Source organism: Thermobia domestica, chromosome 7 (assembly GCF_964235325.1).
Source record: "Thermobia domestica chromosome 7, izTheDome1.hap1.1, whole genome shotgun sequence".
In the NCBI taxonomy this organism is placed as follows: Eukaryota; Metazoa; Arthropoda; class Insecta; order Zygentoma; family Lepismatidae; genus Thermobia; species Thermobia domestica.
The window spans coordinates 81,327,842-81,348,009 of NC_137460.1; the positions used below are offsets into that span (position 1 = coordinate 81,327,842).

General features: G+C 35.7%; 1 protein-coding gene across 1 annotated transcript in view; it reads right to left on the minus strand.

Annotated features, from left to right (window-relative positions):
- Nucleotides 1-7,339: 7,339 nt before the first annotated feature.
- Nucleotides 7,340-20,168, minus strand: part of Gorab (Golgin, RAB6 interacting) — a 144,639-nt gene continuing 131,810 nt past the window's right edge. The window contains exon 6 of the mRNA XM_081764920.1: nt 7,340-14,903. Within this exon, the coding sequence (XP_081621046.1) occupies nt 14,754-14,903 (150 nt within the window). The 3' untranslated portion in view covers nt 7,340-14,753. The remainder of the gene's footprint in view (nt 14,904-20,168) is intronic.

A 20,168-nucleotide genomic window follows, 5' to 3' on the forward strand; every position in this document is an offset into this window, starting at 1 on the left:
TTTTGCGACGCCTCACCGGAACAACTTGGGGACTAAAAGCCGATATTTTGCTTCATACTTACAAAGCATTCCTTCGTCCGATCCTTACCTTTGGGCATACCGCTTGGTGCAATGCTTCCGTTTCTTTCTATGAAAAGCTTAGCATCCTGGAACGACATGCCATTCGACTGGCGCATCGAATTAAACTTCCATATCCGACGTGGCTCACGTATGAATACATAGACTTTCCAAAGATCACCGAGCATCTCGCACAACTTCGCCTTAGGTACATAACCTCTCGCATCCAAACAGGCCATCCGCTTTTCTTGGATATACTTCACACTGACGCACTTACCGACGCAGCATACCGATACAAGCACTCCCCATTAAATATCTTCGTATCTATGTATGTGAAACACGAACATCTTCCTGCGGCTGAAAGGGAAATATATGCATTATATGTCATTAATCATCATCTTCCTCATCTCTTTCCATCTTAGCACATATATCCTCATCACTAACAAGGGCTTCCCAATGTGTTCATTAGTCCTGAGCCGCCCCGGGACAGAAGATTTAACCCTGCATCTGTCTCACTAATCAAACTCTGTGTTTGTGACGTGTAAGCACTTCACCTCATTTTCATAATCATTATTCTTTATTCTATTATATTTCTTATGTACTGTAATTCATATTAGTATCCTCGCACCTCAAACATATATCTGCACTTTTCTATTATATATATATATATTTTTTTCTTTTTTCTTTTCAGAAATAATCTATGGATTTATTTTGCATTTACTAATCTATGTGTTCATGATTACTGCACTTTGCCCATATATCATTACCTTGAAATCAATAGTGATATTTTGAAATCCATGCCAAAGAGAGGGCGTAACCCTCTAATGGCTGGGAGTAGGAAGTTATTTTATAAAAGTAAAATTGATGAATAAAGATGTATATATGTTACCCTATTCCCGTACCCCTTAAAAAAATAAAAATAAAAAAAAAAGCGTTGCGTGTCATAACTAAACCGTAACAATTATGCTTATTTTGATGATTTGCAGAAGCGGATGGGAGACTTGAGTGTTTTCATGGTTGTGCATGTACTTCAATAATTGGGGAGGTGAGGGGACAATATATTGTAGCATAGATTTAGTCAGACGGTTAAATTATACTGATTTCATACTGTTTTGTGCAAATTCGCTTAGTGCAAGATTCCATATAACTTCTTTGGCGTGTGTTTCGCTTGCAATAAGCTTAATAAAGCTTGCCATTGATGAGAATACGCTTATACTTGGCTTGCGTTTGAGATAATTTGACTTGTGTTTAACTTGTGAAGACAAGCTTGCCCCAAGCCTTGCCCAGATGTAACTAACTAGCTTGCCACAAGCTTAAAGCAAGCTAATTGGCTTGCATAGTATAGCTTGCGGCAAGCTAATTTACCTTGCAACAGCAAGTTTATGGCAACTTGCAGCAAGTTTAAATTGCTGTCTGGGATATATATATATATATATATATATATATATATATATATATATATATATATATATATATATATATATATGTGTGTGTGTGTGCCCACCCTAATTTACATTTAGCCCCCCCTAAATTTCGAGGCTGGCTACGGGCCAGGGTAGCAGGGGACTACTTTGAAGAAGATCCATTGTAATAGCCTGTAAGTACTGCCATTTTTGTATTACAAACCCAGTCTTAAAACTTCTCAGTTACACCTCGTATGCTACTACTTTTCTAAGTATATCTTGATTTTTCCCAATAGACGAGACCCAGAGGAAAGGTTTTTTGACAATAATGCAGCAAATTTATTTGTATTTTTTGTAATTTCGTTTTTATTTGTGGCTCACACAGAAAGTTTAATTTAAGTCACATGGGATTTACGTGGCACTTACTGTCTTAAAACTATTTTTATATTGTACTTCTCAATACAATGCATTCTCCTATATAAATTTCGTGTTGTTATAATTTCCAACCCTGTGCTCACAGATATTCGGAACAACATTTTAACATTCTTTCATGAATTCTTCAACATGTTTTTCTTTTGTCTCATGAAGCAATTATGTACACTCATGTCCAAAATTATTGTCGCATACAGGGCCGTGCAGTGGAAAATCAGCGCCCGGGGCGAGAGTATACGACGGCGCCTCCATACATATATTCCAAGCAATTTTTCCTGTTTTCCTTTTTTCTCCCAAATTTTTCGCCCCCCTTACTTCGGCACCCGGGGCCCTGGCACGGCCCTGGTCGCATATCTATAACTGTCTTCTTGTAAGAATATAATTCGACAATGATTTTGCAGGGTATTTTTAATACTGATACTATGTGTGTAATCAAGAAATGTATATTTGTAGTAAATTTCATAGGAAAAGAATTATAAATACGAAAATTAGACCGAGTAAAACAAAATGTTGCTACATGATCAAGAAAGTTTTATTTTCGTTTTATTGTTCTTATTTACTGCTCTTTTGACATGAAATTTGCCACATACATGAACACTCTGGATGGATGAACACTCTGTCAGTGTCATTGCCATACAAAGCCGGTGCATGTTGGCGATAGATGGGTTCCAGTACATGCTCGATATAACACGCTGCATTCATCTTCACGTTTGATGACACCTGGTGTATCGGAAGCTTTTCTTTTGCACAGAAACCCGTCACTACCATAAATTCCTTTGGAAAACTCTCCTTGCAGGAGCGAACCCACTTTGCATGATCGGTTCCATCATTGCGGTGGTAGTAAATTGCACGCATCTGCTGGGATCCTGTCAAATAGGCCCATGCTTCATCTAAGGTGATCACATAACGCCATTTGTCACCTGCCAGGTAACCTTCATACAGCCTTTTGCATGCCACCCGCCGTTCTGCGATGTGCGTTGGCTTCAGAACATGGACCCGCTGCTTGTGTGAACTTCTGAGTCCCAAATTGTCGCGTATGATTCGCTGCACAGTTGCAGTTGACCGTCCAACACGCGTCGCTATGTCACGTTGGGTGGGTGGATTCTCCTGGGTCACAAACCGGTGGACCTTGGCAATGACGTCTTGACTGCGTTATGGAGCTGGTTGCTTCTTGTGCCCCTTTTGACGACGCATGGCAATGGTTTGCATTGCGATGGATGGCTGCATTAATTCCCTTATCAGAAACTGTGTTCTTATTCGACTATAGCTGTAGCCTATATCAGGAAGTGCTACAATGTAGCCCTCCCAAAAAGGGTAGATTTTCGGCGGCATTCTCCTCTGCACGGCTTGTACACAAGTGTCTGGCTACTCTGTACTGCGTGCGTCACATTGCTGACGCGAAAGTAGCGCCTCTGGTGGCGACTGCAAATTGCTACCATAAGGATGAAACAGCCAAGGATGTTATAAATAGAGGATCTGCCCATATGTATCTTCATCCTATTAAATCGTTGAAGCCAAAAAACAACCGAACATCAGCACTTCTGATTGGATACTCTCGTATCTGCTATCGTCTGATTGGCTACTTTCGTTTCCACCATCATTGTTGGCTCAAGACATTGCGATCTTATTGGGCGGAGTGGGCAGAGTAGGGGTGGCGAAACTGTGACGTATGGCTTCAAGATTTTGTTGTAAGGGCAGATCCTCTATTTTATAAGGTCCTTGGAAACAGCCTTCTGTATGGAAAGATTAAAAAAAAGAAAAAAAAAAGAATAGCGTTACATTTTAACTTTACAATTCTATTTTGACAATGAAGTTGGCCTATTATAGTTTAACACTTTAAATTATTTAATATATAATTATATACATATTATTTTGGCTTTTGTCTTATACACGAGGGACACATAATACGTCTAAATATTATGTAGAAGGCTCATTCGTTCTCGGAATATAATCGTGAGACGTAATTAAATAATAATATAATCTGTCACATCTTCCCATTGGTATAGTAGCTTGGGCACGCGTCTTTTCTGCACGAGGTACTGGGTTGAATTCCTGACACAACAGCTTCTAAATTTGAACTCATTACAGTGGTTCGAGTTCCACCTGAAACTGTAGGTCTACATCTTATATAGCCTCGGTGCTGAAAAGGTATACTAAACTCCAACCATCCGAACTAAATAAGCAAATTCAAATACATACATCGAATCATAACATAGGCAGTCGTTATTTTGAACTATCCCTTGCAGAATACGATGTAAGTGAACAGTTAAACCTTGCCTCAATAGCGAGAGGTATTATGTTTGCCCTTGTCGTCACTAATCAAAGCAAATAGGAGGTTTTCCGGATAACTGAAGTATGCATTCGTACATATAACTGGATCGATTACATCTTTCGTTGAGTTGGTCACTGCTCGAGATAATGAAACTAGTATCCAGAGGTTGGTTTTCTTTTAATGGAAAACCACGTGGCAGCATAAACTTTCATAATGTAGAGGGCTAGGGACGTGAACCTGACAAGCGACGATTGGGGTGGCGAAGAATTTTGAAGGTTCGAACATGTAGCGGTACAACAACTGTTCGAGAATTTAAAGTCCCAAAGAACGTGAACTTAGACGCCACGTCCTAAGTTGATATGATTGACTGGTCAACAGTAAATCTGACAGAGCCCTCCTTACCAAACATTTGAGCTTAGAGGAGATAAAGAGAATATTAAAATTACAGCAATGGCATCTGAAGAACTGTCATACACAGAACGTGGAGAGAATGATAAAATTAGTGACTGAGGCGGCATCCTTTGTGTGTGGACCGCAGGCACGACATGAATTCATTCTGGCTACCTTAAAATCACAGCAGCACATGCCAAACATCTCATCGAGGTCTGAGTACAAGGCTAATCAGTAGTAGATATTAGACATTAGTAGACAATGTGGCCAGTCGGAACTCGCTTTGCAGCCACCACTTCGTAGTGAGCTCTGGGTTATTTCTAAATACACGGTGGTTCATTTAAAATTTGCCACCCCCTGTATCTCGTAATAGAGGGGTTTGTTTGAAAAACCTCGAAACCGTCCACTTTTGTTTTAAGTGGGACGGATAATTGTGGCAAATTCAGCCGCACTGCCCCACTTCCTGCTGTCTAATGGTAAAACCTTCATTTTTCGTAAATGGCAACATGGGTCAAATAGCATATCGTTTGAAAGAATATTTGATACTAGTTATGAAAATATGATTGTTTTAAAATTTCGCCCAATACGTTAGGAGAAATCGCGTTCAAAATGTTAACCATTAGAAACAGGAATTCTCAAACAAGCTTATGTTTAGCGTTAGTAAACGTTATGAATGCACTCAATTATTAATTGTGCTGAGAAATCAATGTCAACGAGCTGCACTGTGAGAAACGTTAGACGTGTCGCCCCATTTCCGGGGGTCTAGTGGTGAAACCTTCATTGTTAAATGGCAACATCTGTAAAAGAACGTATTGTATAATTTTTGTTACAAAAGGGTTATTATTTGAAAAGTGTACGCAACACTGTGGGAGAAATCACGTTTGAAACGTTTACAAATGATAGTAACACTGAATTGTAAAATGACATTTTTTTCCTATAAACTGTTCAGTACTCTCTTATCCACTAGTAGCAGAAACACCCGCAAGCTGTTGTGATGAACATAACGCGTGTCGCCTTAGTCGGTATGTACTAACAATCAAAGGGACTTTTATACGGTATGTTACTTTACAGATGTCATTTAACAATAAAGGTTTCGCCATTAGACCACCGGAAATGGAGCTACACGTCTAATGTTTCTTACAGTGCAGCTAGTTAACATTGCTTTCTCAGCACAATTAGTAGTTGAGGGCATTCATAACGTTTACTAACTCTAAGCAAAATCTTTTTTGAGATTTCCTGTTTCTAATGGGTAACATTTGTGAACCCTAACGTATTGGGCGAAATTTCAAAACAATCATGTTTTCGTAACTAGTATCAAATATTCTTTTAAACGATACGCTATTTGACCCATGTTGCCATTTACGAAAAATGAAGGTTTCGCCATTAGGCCGTAGAGAATGGGACTGTGCCGCTGAATTTGCCACAATTACCCGTCCCCCTCAAAACTAAAGTGGACCTGTTTCGGGATTTTTCAAACAAACCCCTCTATTACGAGATACAGGGAGTGGCAAATTTTAAATGAACCACCCTGTATGTAATTACTACAGTTTAGAAATAAGCGAAGAGCTGCAAAAGTATTTTCTTCTTGAAAATTTAATGCCAAAATCATTAAAACGACAAATGAAAAACATAAAAATGAATTATGATTTGCATAAGCCTTGCGTACACTTCAATTGATACTTTTAAACAGCCTTTCATTGCCTTTTTTGTAATTGTTACCGTAAAACAATAGGAAAACATTGACATAAATTTTTGGTATATTATAAAATTTTCTCAAATTTTAACACATTTTAACGTATTTTTACAGGCAAGTCGTCACCTGAACGATATGACCTATCGAATTTAAATTTTTCTACGTACTAAGGGAAAAAGGAAACAAACAAAAAAAAATATTCCTACCTTTAATCAAATATCACATGTTTTTTTTTTTTTTTTTAAATGTGAAAAAGCTACAAATTATCCCTTTAAAAAATTCAGAGTCGTCACCTGAAGGACGTCACCAATCGACTTAAAAATTTTGTTACGTGATATTGAGGTAAAGACACACAAAAATATCCCTATCGCAACAAGAATTTTGTTTCGTGATATTGAGGGAAAGAGACACAAAAATATCCCTATCGCAAAATCAATTTCGAAAAAAGTATTTTTTTTTTTCGATCCATACACTACCCTAAGAACCAGCTTGGTCGATTTATTTATTTTCCTTCACGATCATTATACATAATATTCTAAAATCATGTGCATTCATAAGATCTACTTCCTACTTGGTGGGACTTTGAGCAAGTCGACTGCTTAGTAAACACTTCAACACTTCCTGAAAGTAACTTCACAGGCGCGTGAAACTGGATGCTCAGAGTTCTTCTGCTCAAAATTATCGTTGAATAGGCTGTCTTTACCCAATGTTTTAATGTTGTTCGTGTACTTCTTTCTACATTTTTTTACGAAGTTTTCAAAAACGACTACTCAGGAACATAATATTTACTTGTCTTAATTATTTATTGCAGTATTAGTATCCTCAAACGAGATCAGTTGTTTCCAATTAACGAACCCTCTAACAATTTCCATATTTCGATTTAGTGCTTATTGTAACTGAGTTCCATAAAGTTGCCTGTGGAACCAAGAGTGAGGCTGCCTCGTTTTGAAAAAGGGACATGAAAGTGATGGAGAGTGTGTCAGCAACTGACACTTGTTGAACCTCATTTGCCAAGAGTTTACTTATTCCGTTGCTTTGGATACCTGGAACCTTTGACAAGATAGCGATTACCAGTAAAAATAACTCATGAACTTGATTTTCTGAACAATACTTTATTTAATTTCTTCAGATTTCATTCAGTTTTAGAACTTTCAATAATATTTTCAAATACTATACATGTAATTACATTTATGAAAATTCAACAATTTATTATTATTTCTTTTTTTTTCGCATTCACAAGATATTCAACAGAAAACGTAATTTTTACATTATTTTCTTACTTAATTTACCCATTATTCTTTTAAGAAATTAAAGTTTAAATTATGAATTACCATCATCGGTTAAAACAATGGAAGTAATTCATTTTAAGAAAACAATGTATTTTACAACACTGTCCATTTCTCTTATAGTTACTCGATGGTTTAATTCCAGAAGGTCAATAAGATGCTGACCAAAATGTTATTTCAGTTATTTAATTTTCAATGATACTAGGTTTGTTGTATAGATTCAAGATTCCGATGAATCATAAATCATATGACACTCTCATGTCAATAGCTCTCCCATTCAATGTATATGTTTTCATGCCGAAAGTTCTAATAATAATATCGAATGACATGTCTCTTCCTACTCAAAAAAATCTAATATGACCACATTATTATAATAATACAATGATGTGATTTTTATTATCTACATAAATATGTAATGTATTTTCAACGATAGACATTTGAAAAACATCAAAGTTTTCCTTACAATTTAGTTTTTTTTTTTTTTTTTTTTTTGACATTTTATTCCTTTTAACAAGAGGAAGTAACAAATGTTATTTGTCGTTACTGATAATATGAGAAACAGTACAATAAGTAGAAGTAGAATAATCTAATCTTAAAATCTTTTTTCCTATTTAGCATGTTCACTTGATTTTTTGACATATGAGTTCATCCTTACTAATCCAAAAGATGTATTTCAAACGTATACAAGAAATTCACAACATTAAACAGAGAAATAAAAGAACAGACTAATACATTCTAGTAACCATATTTGCTATCATAAGACAGCAAACAAGACAAATGATACATTTCTGAATATGATAAATCTTAATTTGACAAGTAAACAAGTATCTTCGATCTCATATTATTATAATGAAATGTCTTTATCATACATTTTTCGAAACAACTGAATGCTGCCGTATAACGTATGAACTCGTTCTGACGTAACCGTAAGGACATACATGTTGGTACTTTTAAAGCTACTGCAACTTTTTGTTATATCTATTGCTTAATTGCAACCATTGAAAAGAAGTTTATTTTCTTGCATTTATATTAACAATACGGAATATAGTCCAGGTAGCAATATAATATCTAGCATGTGAGTACTATTGCTTTAACACGTAAACAGATAACAGAACATATAGCATTAAGATTACAGAAACACACATGTCTAAAAGATTAATTGCACGCAAATATGAGGATATCACAGTTTACTCAGGATAACATCCCAATTTAACATTCAGATACGTATCACAAGACACAATTTATTCCATATTCGAGTTCTATACAGATTTCTTACAACTACAGCACAATTTGATAGCTATTCAATTTATTATAACAAAAGTTATTATTATTAAGGCAAATTTATTTATTTTTCTATATTTTTCTGTTACTTATAACATTTTTATAACAATTTTTTAAGAACCCGTATACTCATAAATTATGTAAATATGATGTGTGAAATATTACATAATTTTGATTATGCATTCTAATATTTAAATATACTAATTTCAGCCATATAATCTTTATTCATAATAAACATCCTACTTTAACAGTACTAACTACTGTTTTTGTAAACAACATTCTTAACTTCTACAGAGAAATACAGTATTTCTTAATTTACAAGAGACTCGAACTAATGGTGTAAACAACTTCAAAACAATTTTAACATTCTTGTTACAATATATATAACCACAAATATACAGGGTAAGAAATAGTAACATGAAATATTTTTTCACTGGTAAATATTTCCAGCTGCAATCCTCCGAAAATTTACTGGAATACTAGTTACCACGTACCCTTATATTTGTTTTTAGGCACATATTTGAATATGAAGTAACGGTTTTATCGAAAATCTTTTCACGTTTCGTACTATTATTGTAATGGGTATCTACTCGAAGGTAGCCATGAAAAAAAAAGTACAATACTACTTGTTTACTGTGAACAATATTGAATTAGTGATTCCATTAAGAGATGTCATAGAATGTTTCCGAAGCAGTTTGGTGGACCGTCTTACGGAGAATATCCACCATACAATCCAGCAGTGACATTCACAAACATGCGACGAGTTCAAAAGTGGAGAGTACATTTCCAGCATCTCTTGTGATTTCATTTTATTTCTCATACGTATAGGAATGTCATTTTCAAATTTTGTTTCGTTCATCTATAAATTACGCACACAATCTTTTTTACATAATAATTTCTGGGGCTACCGTCGAGTCGTACATCATGTAGTATTAATTATACTATAAAAATCCAGAAGTTGAAACAAATGTACACTTACCACCAGCAACATGTCAAACTGATACACTAACTTTTTTTTTAATATCGTTTATTTAATTCTAAGTTTCTCTTTATCTATTTATAGGTATAACGACTAAAACAAAGGTCTCGTTAAAATAAATGCAGGGTGACCTAGTATATCCTAATATATATATTTGAAACGAGTGGTTTGCAGCACTAAATAAAACCAATTTACTAGCAGCAGACTAAAACTCAAAAGACGACGTAGTTCAGTTGAAACAGACCATCGAACTAGTAAATAATATGTGTTCTTTGAAGCATATTTCAAAACGAATTGAAAGATGCCCTTCTTTTCATTTTTTTTTCTTTATTCTATTCTGTACGACACGCAATAAAAGAAATCCCAGAATTTCTAAATGACTTGTATAAAAGATATATATAAAACAAGTACCACATTTTGCAAATTCGAAAAATACTGTACGATGATAATACATAGAAACTGTTTTTACTCGAATAACTCACTTTCCTAATCAAATATGTTACATAAATAAGACCAAAAACGTTACGGTTGAAAAATTCATTTCTATCTTTCAGTATTTTATTTATTTATTTATTTATTTATTTATTGGAACACTGTGACATAATTATATTGTTATAAAAGAAGAAACTAAATGCAACACAAATGCATTCTTTAATTTGAGATCAAATTTACCTGGTTCTATTCAGGAGTAAAGTTTTTAAGAAGTGCAAAACGCAGAAATATTAGGAAAGCAATTTTGTTTTAGCTGCCATCACAGAAGTGTTAAGTTACTTTCTAAATTTCCTAAGTCCAGAGACATTTTTCTTTAACTGTTCATTATACAAGTGAAGTTATTATTTGCAAGGCGAAACTCACAATTGGATTCCTTTTAATTAAACTGTTCTGTTAATAATTTCTGAGTGAATTGTGCAATAAATAAAACTACAGTTGTCTTTATATCGAATTGAGTCACAGTGTGTGCATCGGGGGAAAAAAAATGCTCATCCATTAGAAAGTTATTGGAGATTTTTTCAGTAGTTGAAATGAACTTTTGAAGTTATCTTTAACAACGGTTAAGAAGGTAATTGAAAGAGGGGAGGCTTTAACCATTAACATTTACAAAAAGATGCGTGATCAGATTATTTTTTTTAACGAATTCAAGGTACGAAATTCACTAACTACATCTTTTGGAGATGACACATCTACGTTATAATTTAATGTACTTCTAGCATACTTCTACGAATATTGTCCGATATTCTTAATAATTTAACACATTTTACAAAGGTGTTACTCTTTTCATTTCTACGACCTCTATAGAGAACTCCTTATAAATATTTTATTCTTAAAACAACTGGTTTTGAGCTGCTTAAAGTAATAATAAATAATATATTAGAAATTAATACGTACTTTGGCACAGCAATTTGATTAAATAGCACATTTCTCACTAACTAGGAGTCCCAAAGTGCTACTCCGGAGTCAAGACTAAGTAGTGTTGCCTAGTCTAATCTAAGAACGCTACTTCAGAATAAGTCCATTTAAAAGTATTCATTACGCAAAATATTAAGAAGGCGACATATAGATATGCTCATTTTAATTTGGCAGAACATGCTTATAGGCTGATGTTAGACAAGAACAAGTTTGAAATGAAATAAACAACTTATTTGTGTCAAAGGGCGGAAGTTTTCAATTTCAACAAAAAAATTTCCACCATTGAATAGAAGGTTATGAGCTTTAAAAACTCCTTCACTCAATTTGATTATTATTATGTACAGGGACTAAATGACGGAGATTGAATAATCGACCTTGAGTGTATAATTGTTGTTGTTATTGGAACTAGTTGTTCGTATTGTAGATGAAAACACGCCCGCTATGCGATTAAAACAAAATTGTTTTGATTTGATTTTGAGTTTAGCATTGTTTTCAGCAGCATGAGACGTGGGCCTACATCTTAAGTAGAATCTGAACCACATAGCTTCCACTGGGAATCGAACTCGGGTCTCTCACGCCAAAGGTGCGCACGCTAACCGTTAGCGCGATTAAAACAAAAATAACATTAAAATATTAAATAATAAAAATTTGAATTCTGCAAAAATTATAGATATTACAAACAATGATGACCAAGGTTAATTTAAAACCACGTTAACCAGCAGAAGTCAGAAGCAGGTAATAACAAGAACAGAAAGAAAACATGCTTTGATCAGAAACAAGTGACCCCAAGGTCAAGAGCTAGGTTAGAAAAAGACATAAATCTCCTGGAAATGGGATCTCATCGTCTTGGAAATACTCGAACGCCATCTTCATGTAAGGCTACCTGGCTGGTTGAAGAAAGAATTTGAAACTTAATACTGGGCTCTTAGTTCTGAGAGTATACGTTTCACCAACTCATAGAAAGTTTTGTTAGCAAAGAATGTAGTTATTTAGCAAGTATGCTCTTTCTTCGCAAATTGTAGGCTCAAATATTTGACTTTACAAAAGTTCTGTCAAATTTATCACACTTACGTGGGACTTAAAACTTGGTAATGTACAGAAAGCAACATGCAATGAACTTGAACTTAGTACATTTATAAGTTAAGAAAAGGTAATATTACACTATCTGTTTAGAACTTGGTCGAATTTTATGAAACTATTCTGTATAAATAATTTTATAACTTTAACATGTAAACATCTCACTCTTGCTTTATTAAAGTTTTAAACATTGCACCTGAGATTGCCATTGTGTCTTACAACCGTGCAACTTAAGCTCTAGGCGTCTTTCCATAGGATAGTGTTTTGCTGTAATCACCTTGCAGTACCGAAGATGATCCTGTGACCAGAGCGATGCTCCTACAACAACTCTGGCTTGACTTCGCTTTACCAGAAAATGTTGCTGAGTTTTTTGAAATTGGCCGAGAGGTCCCGAACACTACCATTTGATGTTTAACAATGTTTGTATAATGCATGTCAACATGCGAAACGAGAAACATAAGAAACGAGAAACATCCTTTGTTTGTGTTCAATAGATATTTCAATCATAATATTTTAGACGTCAAATAAATAAGAAAGTAAAAAGATGAATCAGAAACAACTTCATTAGTTGCATTTGAAATTACGTATTTGATGTTCTAACTTTGAGACTGATCTCAGGACCTATAGAAATTTCTGTACTGTTTGTAAATAACGGTCTAACGATACCCGTATTACCAAGTTTTTCATATTGCCAAGTAGATAACAGCTAACTCTTGTCGTCCATGAGTGATTTCGGGTTCGATTCCCGGTGGGGTCACATGTTCAAATCTTACGTTACATTGCAAATTCCAACTCGTATAGTCTAGGTGCTAGCGATAAAGGATTTTATGTCCAAATTCATATTTTGTAACTTTGTATACGAGACAACATTATGGAATTTTAGGACCCTAATCTATCTTAAGCATGAGTACACGTCACCCTCTAGTATTATGCAGATGAGTATCTTAGCTTACGCTGGGTCTCGCCTCCGGAGTAGCGTTTCTATAATCTTCCTTGAGAGTCAACTGAAGGAATATCGAACATACATGCAACTCAAACTACGAATTAGTATCCACAGATACACTACATACGTGTAGTAGTACATAATATACACATTGTAGATACTTAATGAAGTTTACAGTATATTACATAAAATAAAAGCAAAATTTAAATATATGAAAATCTTATTTGATATACATTGTCTTAGATATAATACTATATTAAAGTAAGTCAAATAAGCACATATTTAAAATATTTTTAAACAGGAACATAATATGAATTAAAAAAAGCAGCAGCAATTGCATTTTATCGCATATGTAACTAAATTAACAAGCTACAAATGAGTCAAAAAGTTAAGATATTCCCCATGAACAATTGGTCGCCGAAATTGCTGGCTCACTACCAGTTAAAATGGAATAACCAATAACTGGAATAGTAACAGAGAGATGCTTTACGAGAGGCTGATGGCGTCTGCTGATTCGGCAAAACGGTGCCAACACTCACTATTAACGGTTAGAGCTGCACAACCAATAATGGAAATCTTGTTGGCAATGTTCATCTGGCCAACGGTGGAAGCCGATGGTACATATCAAGTATTGCGTCATGAATACATCCTTCCACTGTTTTTGCCTTGTCATGGAATCAGCTTTTAATATGAAAATGTAATACTTGTGATAAGCGTGGTTCATCTCGCCATACTAAACTATTATTATTAACTTCTATTTTATTTTATTTACCACTATTTACAAATAACAAATGAACATCCTTATCGGTAAAGTGAAATTATTGGCGGCTCCTGATGAGGTAACATCTGTAAAAATTTAAATATTTTCGCTTCAAGTTAGGGGAAAAAAGCTTACTTAATGCACAAATTCTTGCACACAGCTTTTTTTTTTCTCTCTCTCTTAATTTATAGGAATAAAATTAAAATTTTTATCGCTGTGATTCCCCTCATAAGCCTCCACTGATATATTTAGCCTGATGTTTTTATGAAGACTGTTTACTAGTCTTTCTTCTCAAACTTTTCATAGGATTACTTAGAACATGATCCATAACGAACACATGTATAGTTGAAGCTCCATAACACCAGATAGATGGCGGGACAAAAGAGAGATCACAGTGAAAATGTAGCATTGCACTCGATGGTAGATCGATGTTGTACAAGCATATTTTAGCGAGTCAGTCGACGACTGCATGCTCATGAGATTACTTAAGGTCTAATTTATACATTGATTTTGCACGCTACGAAAATTCTCGAAACATAACTTTATAGCATATATATATACATACATATCTGCATTTTAAGTTATGATTGATTTTCACTAGATAAGATAAGCCATAAAATGCCAGAACTTATTTTCGACAATTTTAAGGCAATTGATTGTATATTATTGTGTTGAAACCTGAGATTGGTTTTTAACTGCAACATCGCTTAGCACCACTCAGGAGAAATTCTGATTCACAGCCATGTTCCTTCACTGCTACCAGCAGCAATGTTTCAGCTGTGGTCTTGCTGCTTGTCACTGGACTTGGAAGAAGTATCTTGGGACTGACTGTCATCACTATTAGCTGGCTGTTTTGCCTGCACAGGATTTGGATTTTTCAATGTTGAACATACTACCTCATCCACATCACAAGGAGTTAATGTCTGAAATAAAGAGAGAGAGAGAAAAAAAAAATCGTGAGTAGTAGATACTAACACATATGTCATTGTCAAAAGAAGTTCTAGCACCTGAATATTATACAGCCGCGGAGGCGCAGTTGATATGGGGTCTACCACAAATCGTAAACTCCAGGTTTAGTCGTTCTAATACGTCTTAGGGGTATTACACAGCCTTTGTAAAATGGGTATCTGGAGAAGTTCAGAAGAAAAGCGACAGAAGAGTGGTGCTGAGTCCTATGTATGCCAAAGCGTGAAGCCTTACCACCACACAGTCCTTGGGCCTTCATGGCTTGTTCCGAATCGGGGGCGCTTCTTCACATTTTTTTTTAACTTCAATATTACGATTTATAAACCATTTCAGTCAATTCACCTACCACTTTATCAGTTGTCATTCATACAGTGTTGGAATTTTGGGGGACAGGGGGTAACTGACACACAAACTCCTCGCCGTTGGAGGAGGCCCACTTGAAGATAAAACTTCCTTACTCTATGACCCATTTTGGTAAATGTTCACTATTAAGGCCCCCAGAAATAATATATATTTCTTAAAACTTTAGACTGTGTCAAATATCGTTCCCTTAATTTTAGAAGTGAAGCACAGAATGGACCTACCTCACTATTTTCACAAATAACTTAAAATAATTTACGTAAGATGCTGGTGCATTTTTATAAGATAAAGCAGAATGTAATCTGCGCCTCACTTCAGTAAAACACCAACTGGGGCCCCTAAAGTAATAAACATGTTTATTAAGGTTTTAAACTCCAGCAGTGAGACAAAATTTCATATTCCACATTTTTCTGAGGCACAACTTCATAGTTTTCGTAGGAAGTCCAAATATTAATGGAAAAGTTACAAGATACGGTGTAGTTCACATGTAGATAGAAGTTACATCTGCCATTTTAGGCTACATGCAAATTCGCATTTGGCTTAATTCTCATTCTACGTAATGATCTTATCAAGAAGGAAATATTTCTGTATGGTAGATCTGACAGTGCTTCTACACTTACGTAAGTGATTGATATATAACGTGAAGTGTTTGTTGACAGAAAACAAACATATCAACTAGAATTGTTTTGTATTTGTATTTGTATATATATATATATATTTGGTCTAGGAATTAATTCGTGCGGTTGGTACGCACACATTGAAGCTGTAGTACAAACACAAAATACATAAATACCTTAAGAAAAATATTGTCCATCGCTAGCCACCACTTTCGCCCATCTGTCAGGCAATGTACGGATTCCGTGGCGAAAGAAGTCCTCATCCTTGGAAGCGATCCAATCAGAGACCCATGTTTCGATATCTTCTGAAGAAGTAAACCGCTGTCCAATCAAATCGTTGTTCATGCAATCGAACAAGTAGTAGTCCGAAGGAGCAACGTCTGGTGAATACGGCGGGTGGGGTAAAACTTCCCATCCGACATTTTCTAAATAGGTTTTGACCGGATTTGCGACATGTGGGCGAGCGTTATCATGTTGAACAATAAGTTTATCATGTCTGTTCTCCCATTCTGGTCGTGTTCTGGCCAGAGCTTGCTTCAAACGCATTAATTGTCGTCGATAACGTTCTCCATTCATAGTTTCACCCGGTTGCAGCAGCTCATAGTACACCACACCTTTCATATCCCACCATATGCACAGCATAACCTTTGCACAGTGAATATCTCGTTTTGGTTGTGATGGACCTGGTTCACCTGGTTTCACCCAGGCCTTTTTCGTTTAGGGTTCTCGTAATGGATCCACTACTCATCACCCGTAATAATTCGATGCAGAAACCCCTTTCTGCTCTGTCGTTGAAGTAGCAATTCGCAAATGGTTCTTCGTCTTTCAACGTCTCTGTCTTTCAATTCATGTGGAACCCAATGTGACATCTTTTCAAACATTCCCATGGCTTTCAAGCGTTTGGAGACTGTTGTTTGATCAACGCCTAATGCTGCTGCAAGTTGTTCCTGCGTTTGACACGAATCCTGCTCGAGCAATGCTGTCAATTCTTCGTCTTGAAATTGTTTTGGCTGTCCAGCTCGCTCTTGGTCTGCCAAGCCGAAATCACCATTTCTAAACCGTGCAAACCACTTCTGACACGTTCGCTCAGCTAGAGCATGGTCACCATACACTTCCACCAAAATACGATGACTTTCAGTCGCACTTTTCTGCATGTTAAAGTAATGCAGCAGGACACCCCGCAAAAACACTTTATCAGGCACAAATTGCGCCATGTTCACTTAACTACAAACTGGTGTTGTTGACGCTTTAATCCACTGCCCTATACTACGAACGATACGCGATGACAGGGGTTTGCAACACATGTGTGGATACACGGACCTGTGGGACGCTCCGTTCGTTGCGCCATCTCTTGTCCACCCGCACGAATTAATTCCTAGACCAAATATACACAGGGTGTTTCAGATAAAACGTCCAGTGCTTATAAATCCGAAACTGCTGAGAATAAAAAGATGAAACAAAAACTGAGATAGGAAAATGTTATAGGGCGCATCACATGGTGTTGTTGTGGTGACCCCCAGGGCCCTCCTTCAGGGGGGCCTAGGGGCCAACTTCAAATTTTCAAATAGGAACATGTATTGAATCATACCTCATTCAATAGTACGTACTTGAAAAACGAAACAACTTTTGTAGGAAACAATTTTCGATTTGGGCCACCGTTTTTAAATGGTCACAAAAAGTGGGTCCTATATCAGATAAAACGTCCAGTGCTTATAAATCTGAAATGGCTGAGAATAAAAAGATGAAACAAAAACTGAGATAGGAAAATGTCATAAGGCGCATCACATGGTATTGTCGTGGTGACCCACAGGGCCCTCCTTCAAGGGGGCCCAGGGGCCAACTTCAAATTTTCAAATGGGAACATGTATTGAATCATACCTTATTCAATAGTCCTTGAAATACGAAACAACTTTTGTAGGAAACAATTTTCGATTTGGGGCACCGTTTTCAAAATGGCCGCAAAAAGTCCTGTATCAGTTTGAAGTTGGCACCTGGGCCCCCTTCACGGATTTTCCTGAGGTCACCACAACATCACTTGATATGCTTTATCATCGTTTCTACCTCAGTTTTTGTTTCATCTTTTTATTCTCAGCCATTTCGGATTTATAAGCACTGTACGTTTTATCTGAAACACCATATATATATATACCGGGTGCACCATTTATAATGTCCCACCTTTATAACAGAGGAACTAAGAGAGTGGGTGAAGCGAAACTTGGTACAAAGCAACTACAGGAAGGGGGACATCTATCCATGTATTGGGTAACATCACTAGGTGAACAGTGTGGCCAACCCAATATAAAGTTATGATTTTTTAAATGGAATGACCTAAATTTAATATCATAATTCGAATCAGCAATGAAAACAAAGACGAAAGAGATGACACTCGCAGATCAGTGTTGCATACTTTTTGAGAGATATTGTTAAACATGTGTCAAATTTAAACGCCTTTAACACACACAAGGAATGAAGTAGTAACTATTTGTGCACATTAAATGAAATACTGGAAAGAACTCTTTAAAATGACTTCAAGTTTAGAAGGATCAGTTAAACAGTGTTGCCACAACAGGAGAGAGAAAAAATGAGTTTGGAAATAGTGCAATAACTTCGAAAAAGTCCCTAGTACAGTATGGGTTTAAATGCATAGAGGAAATCAGTATGTCATAAGGAGCATTGTCACGTTTATTTGAGATCGATAAGTCAAGTACTTACCAAGATATTCGGTACTCTGTAAAAGCTGAGAATTTTGTGCTGTACAAGATGGTAACGCTGTTTCAAAATTCCCTTTTTTCCCTCTGCCTTGGAGAAATATTAAAGTACTAATTTGTGACACAAGTTATATTCTGTGACATGCTGAATTAAAGCAAAATATTTAAAATAAGGAAACAGAATATTTTTTCTGTTTCATGAATTTTGTAATGTATGTTACAAATAATTGTTTCTTGATCATCATAAATATATATTTCTTTAATTTAATTTGTTTCTCCTGAATATAAGTTGGAAAAGACAATAAAACGTAGATATTAATAGTTATAAAATTTGAATAGAAAATATATAGGCTAAGTTCTGTTAAATGGTAGCAAAATTTTTCAGATCATCCAATATTTATACGTACTGACCAATTTTAGGGGACCATACACAACTTATTTTGTATTTCATTCACCACGAAATTAACTACAAATAATGTATAAATTGTTTTTAAGTAGTGAGTTGCATTTATGGATTCATAGGTGCCGACTCCCTTATGAGGACCCAAACGTTACGAGTAAAAGTACAGCACGTAGAAATATGCCATAAAAGCTATAATGGAACAAACACCAAACAACCCCTGTTAGATGTCCATTAAAAACAGGAAATGTATCTGATCGGAAATTAAGAACCTGGTGGGTCCATGATCGATTGGATCCGTAGTGAGTTGACGAGTAAACGAATAGAGTGTAAAAAAAATCAAATCTATGCTGGATGGCCACAAAAAACAAGGAAGTATTTAACCAAGTCAGGGCTGGGCCAAAGTAGTGGAAAATCAAGGTGTCTATAGGAACCAGGCGCGTTAGCAAAGGTGGGTATGCTTGTAAATAAAATAGTGTAAACATACTGTGTAAAGAATATTCCATAGTTCTTCTGCAAATTATATACGACATCGTATTACTTAGCGCAGCGTAACTTTCTGTATAACGTCCCACGTTTAAGCCATTTAGGCTAAGGGAGACAATGATTAAGGCAAATGACTGATGATAGAAGAATTAATAGGATGAGAATGTGAGAGAAAGCGAGAATTCCCGACAACCCCATGGACATGATGTTATCCACCGCAAACTTACTGGATCGGAAATCGTATCAGGGACCCCACGCACCAGAGATAAGTGTTCTACCACTGAGCAACCGTGCCCTCGCAGTTTAACTTTAAGAATGCTTAACCACAGTATTTTCCTATTATAATTCAATCAAAATCTTTTGTTTTTTGTACAATGGTTCACAATAATTGAATACAGAATTATGATATAATGCAAAATGATATGTCTGAAAAGCGATTATTCTCGGAAAAATACGTGCAAACCCATGCATGGTGGTCACTAGAAACTATCATTTCATCTATTTGAACTGAACAAAGTTGCAAACTCACACGGGCTTTTGTCCGTATGGAGGAGGCATTTCAGCGACAGTGTATATGCGCATGATAAGCGTTCCTATATCAACATCGAAACCCTATGTGGAAAGAATTCAACTGAAATTTACAATGTTTTG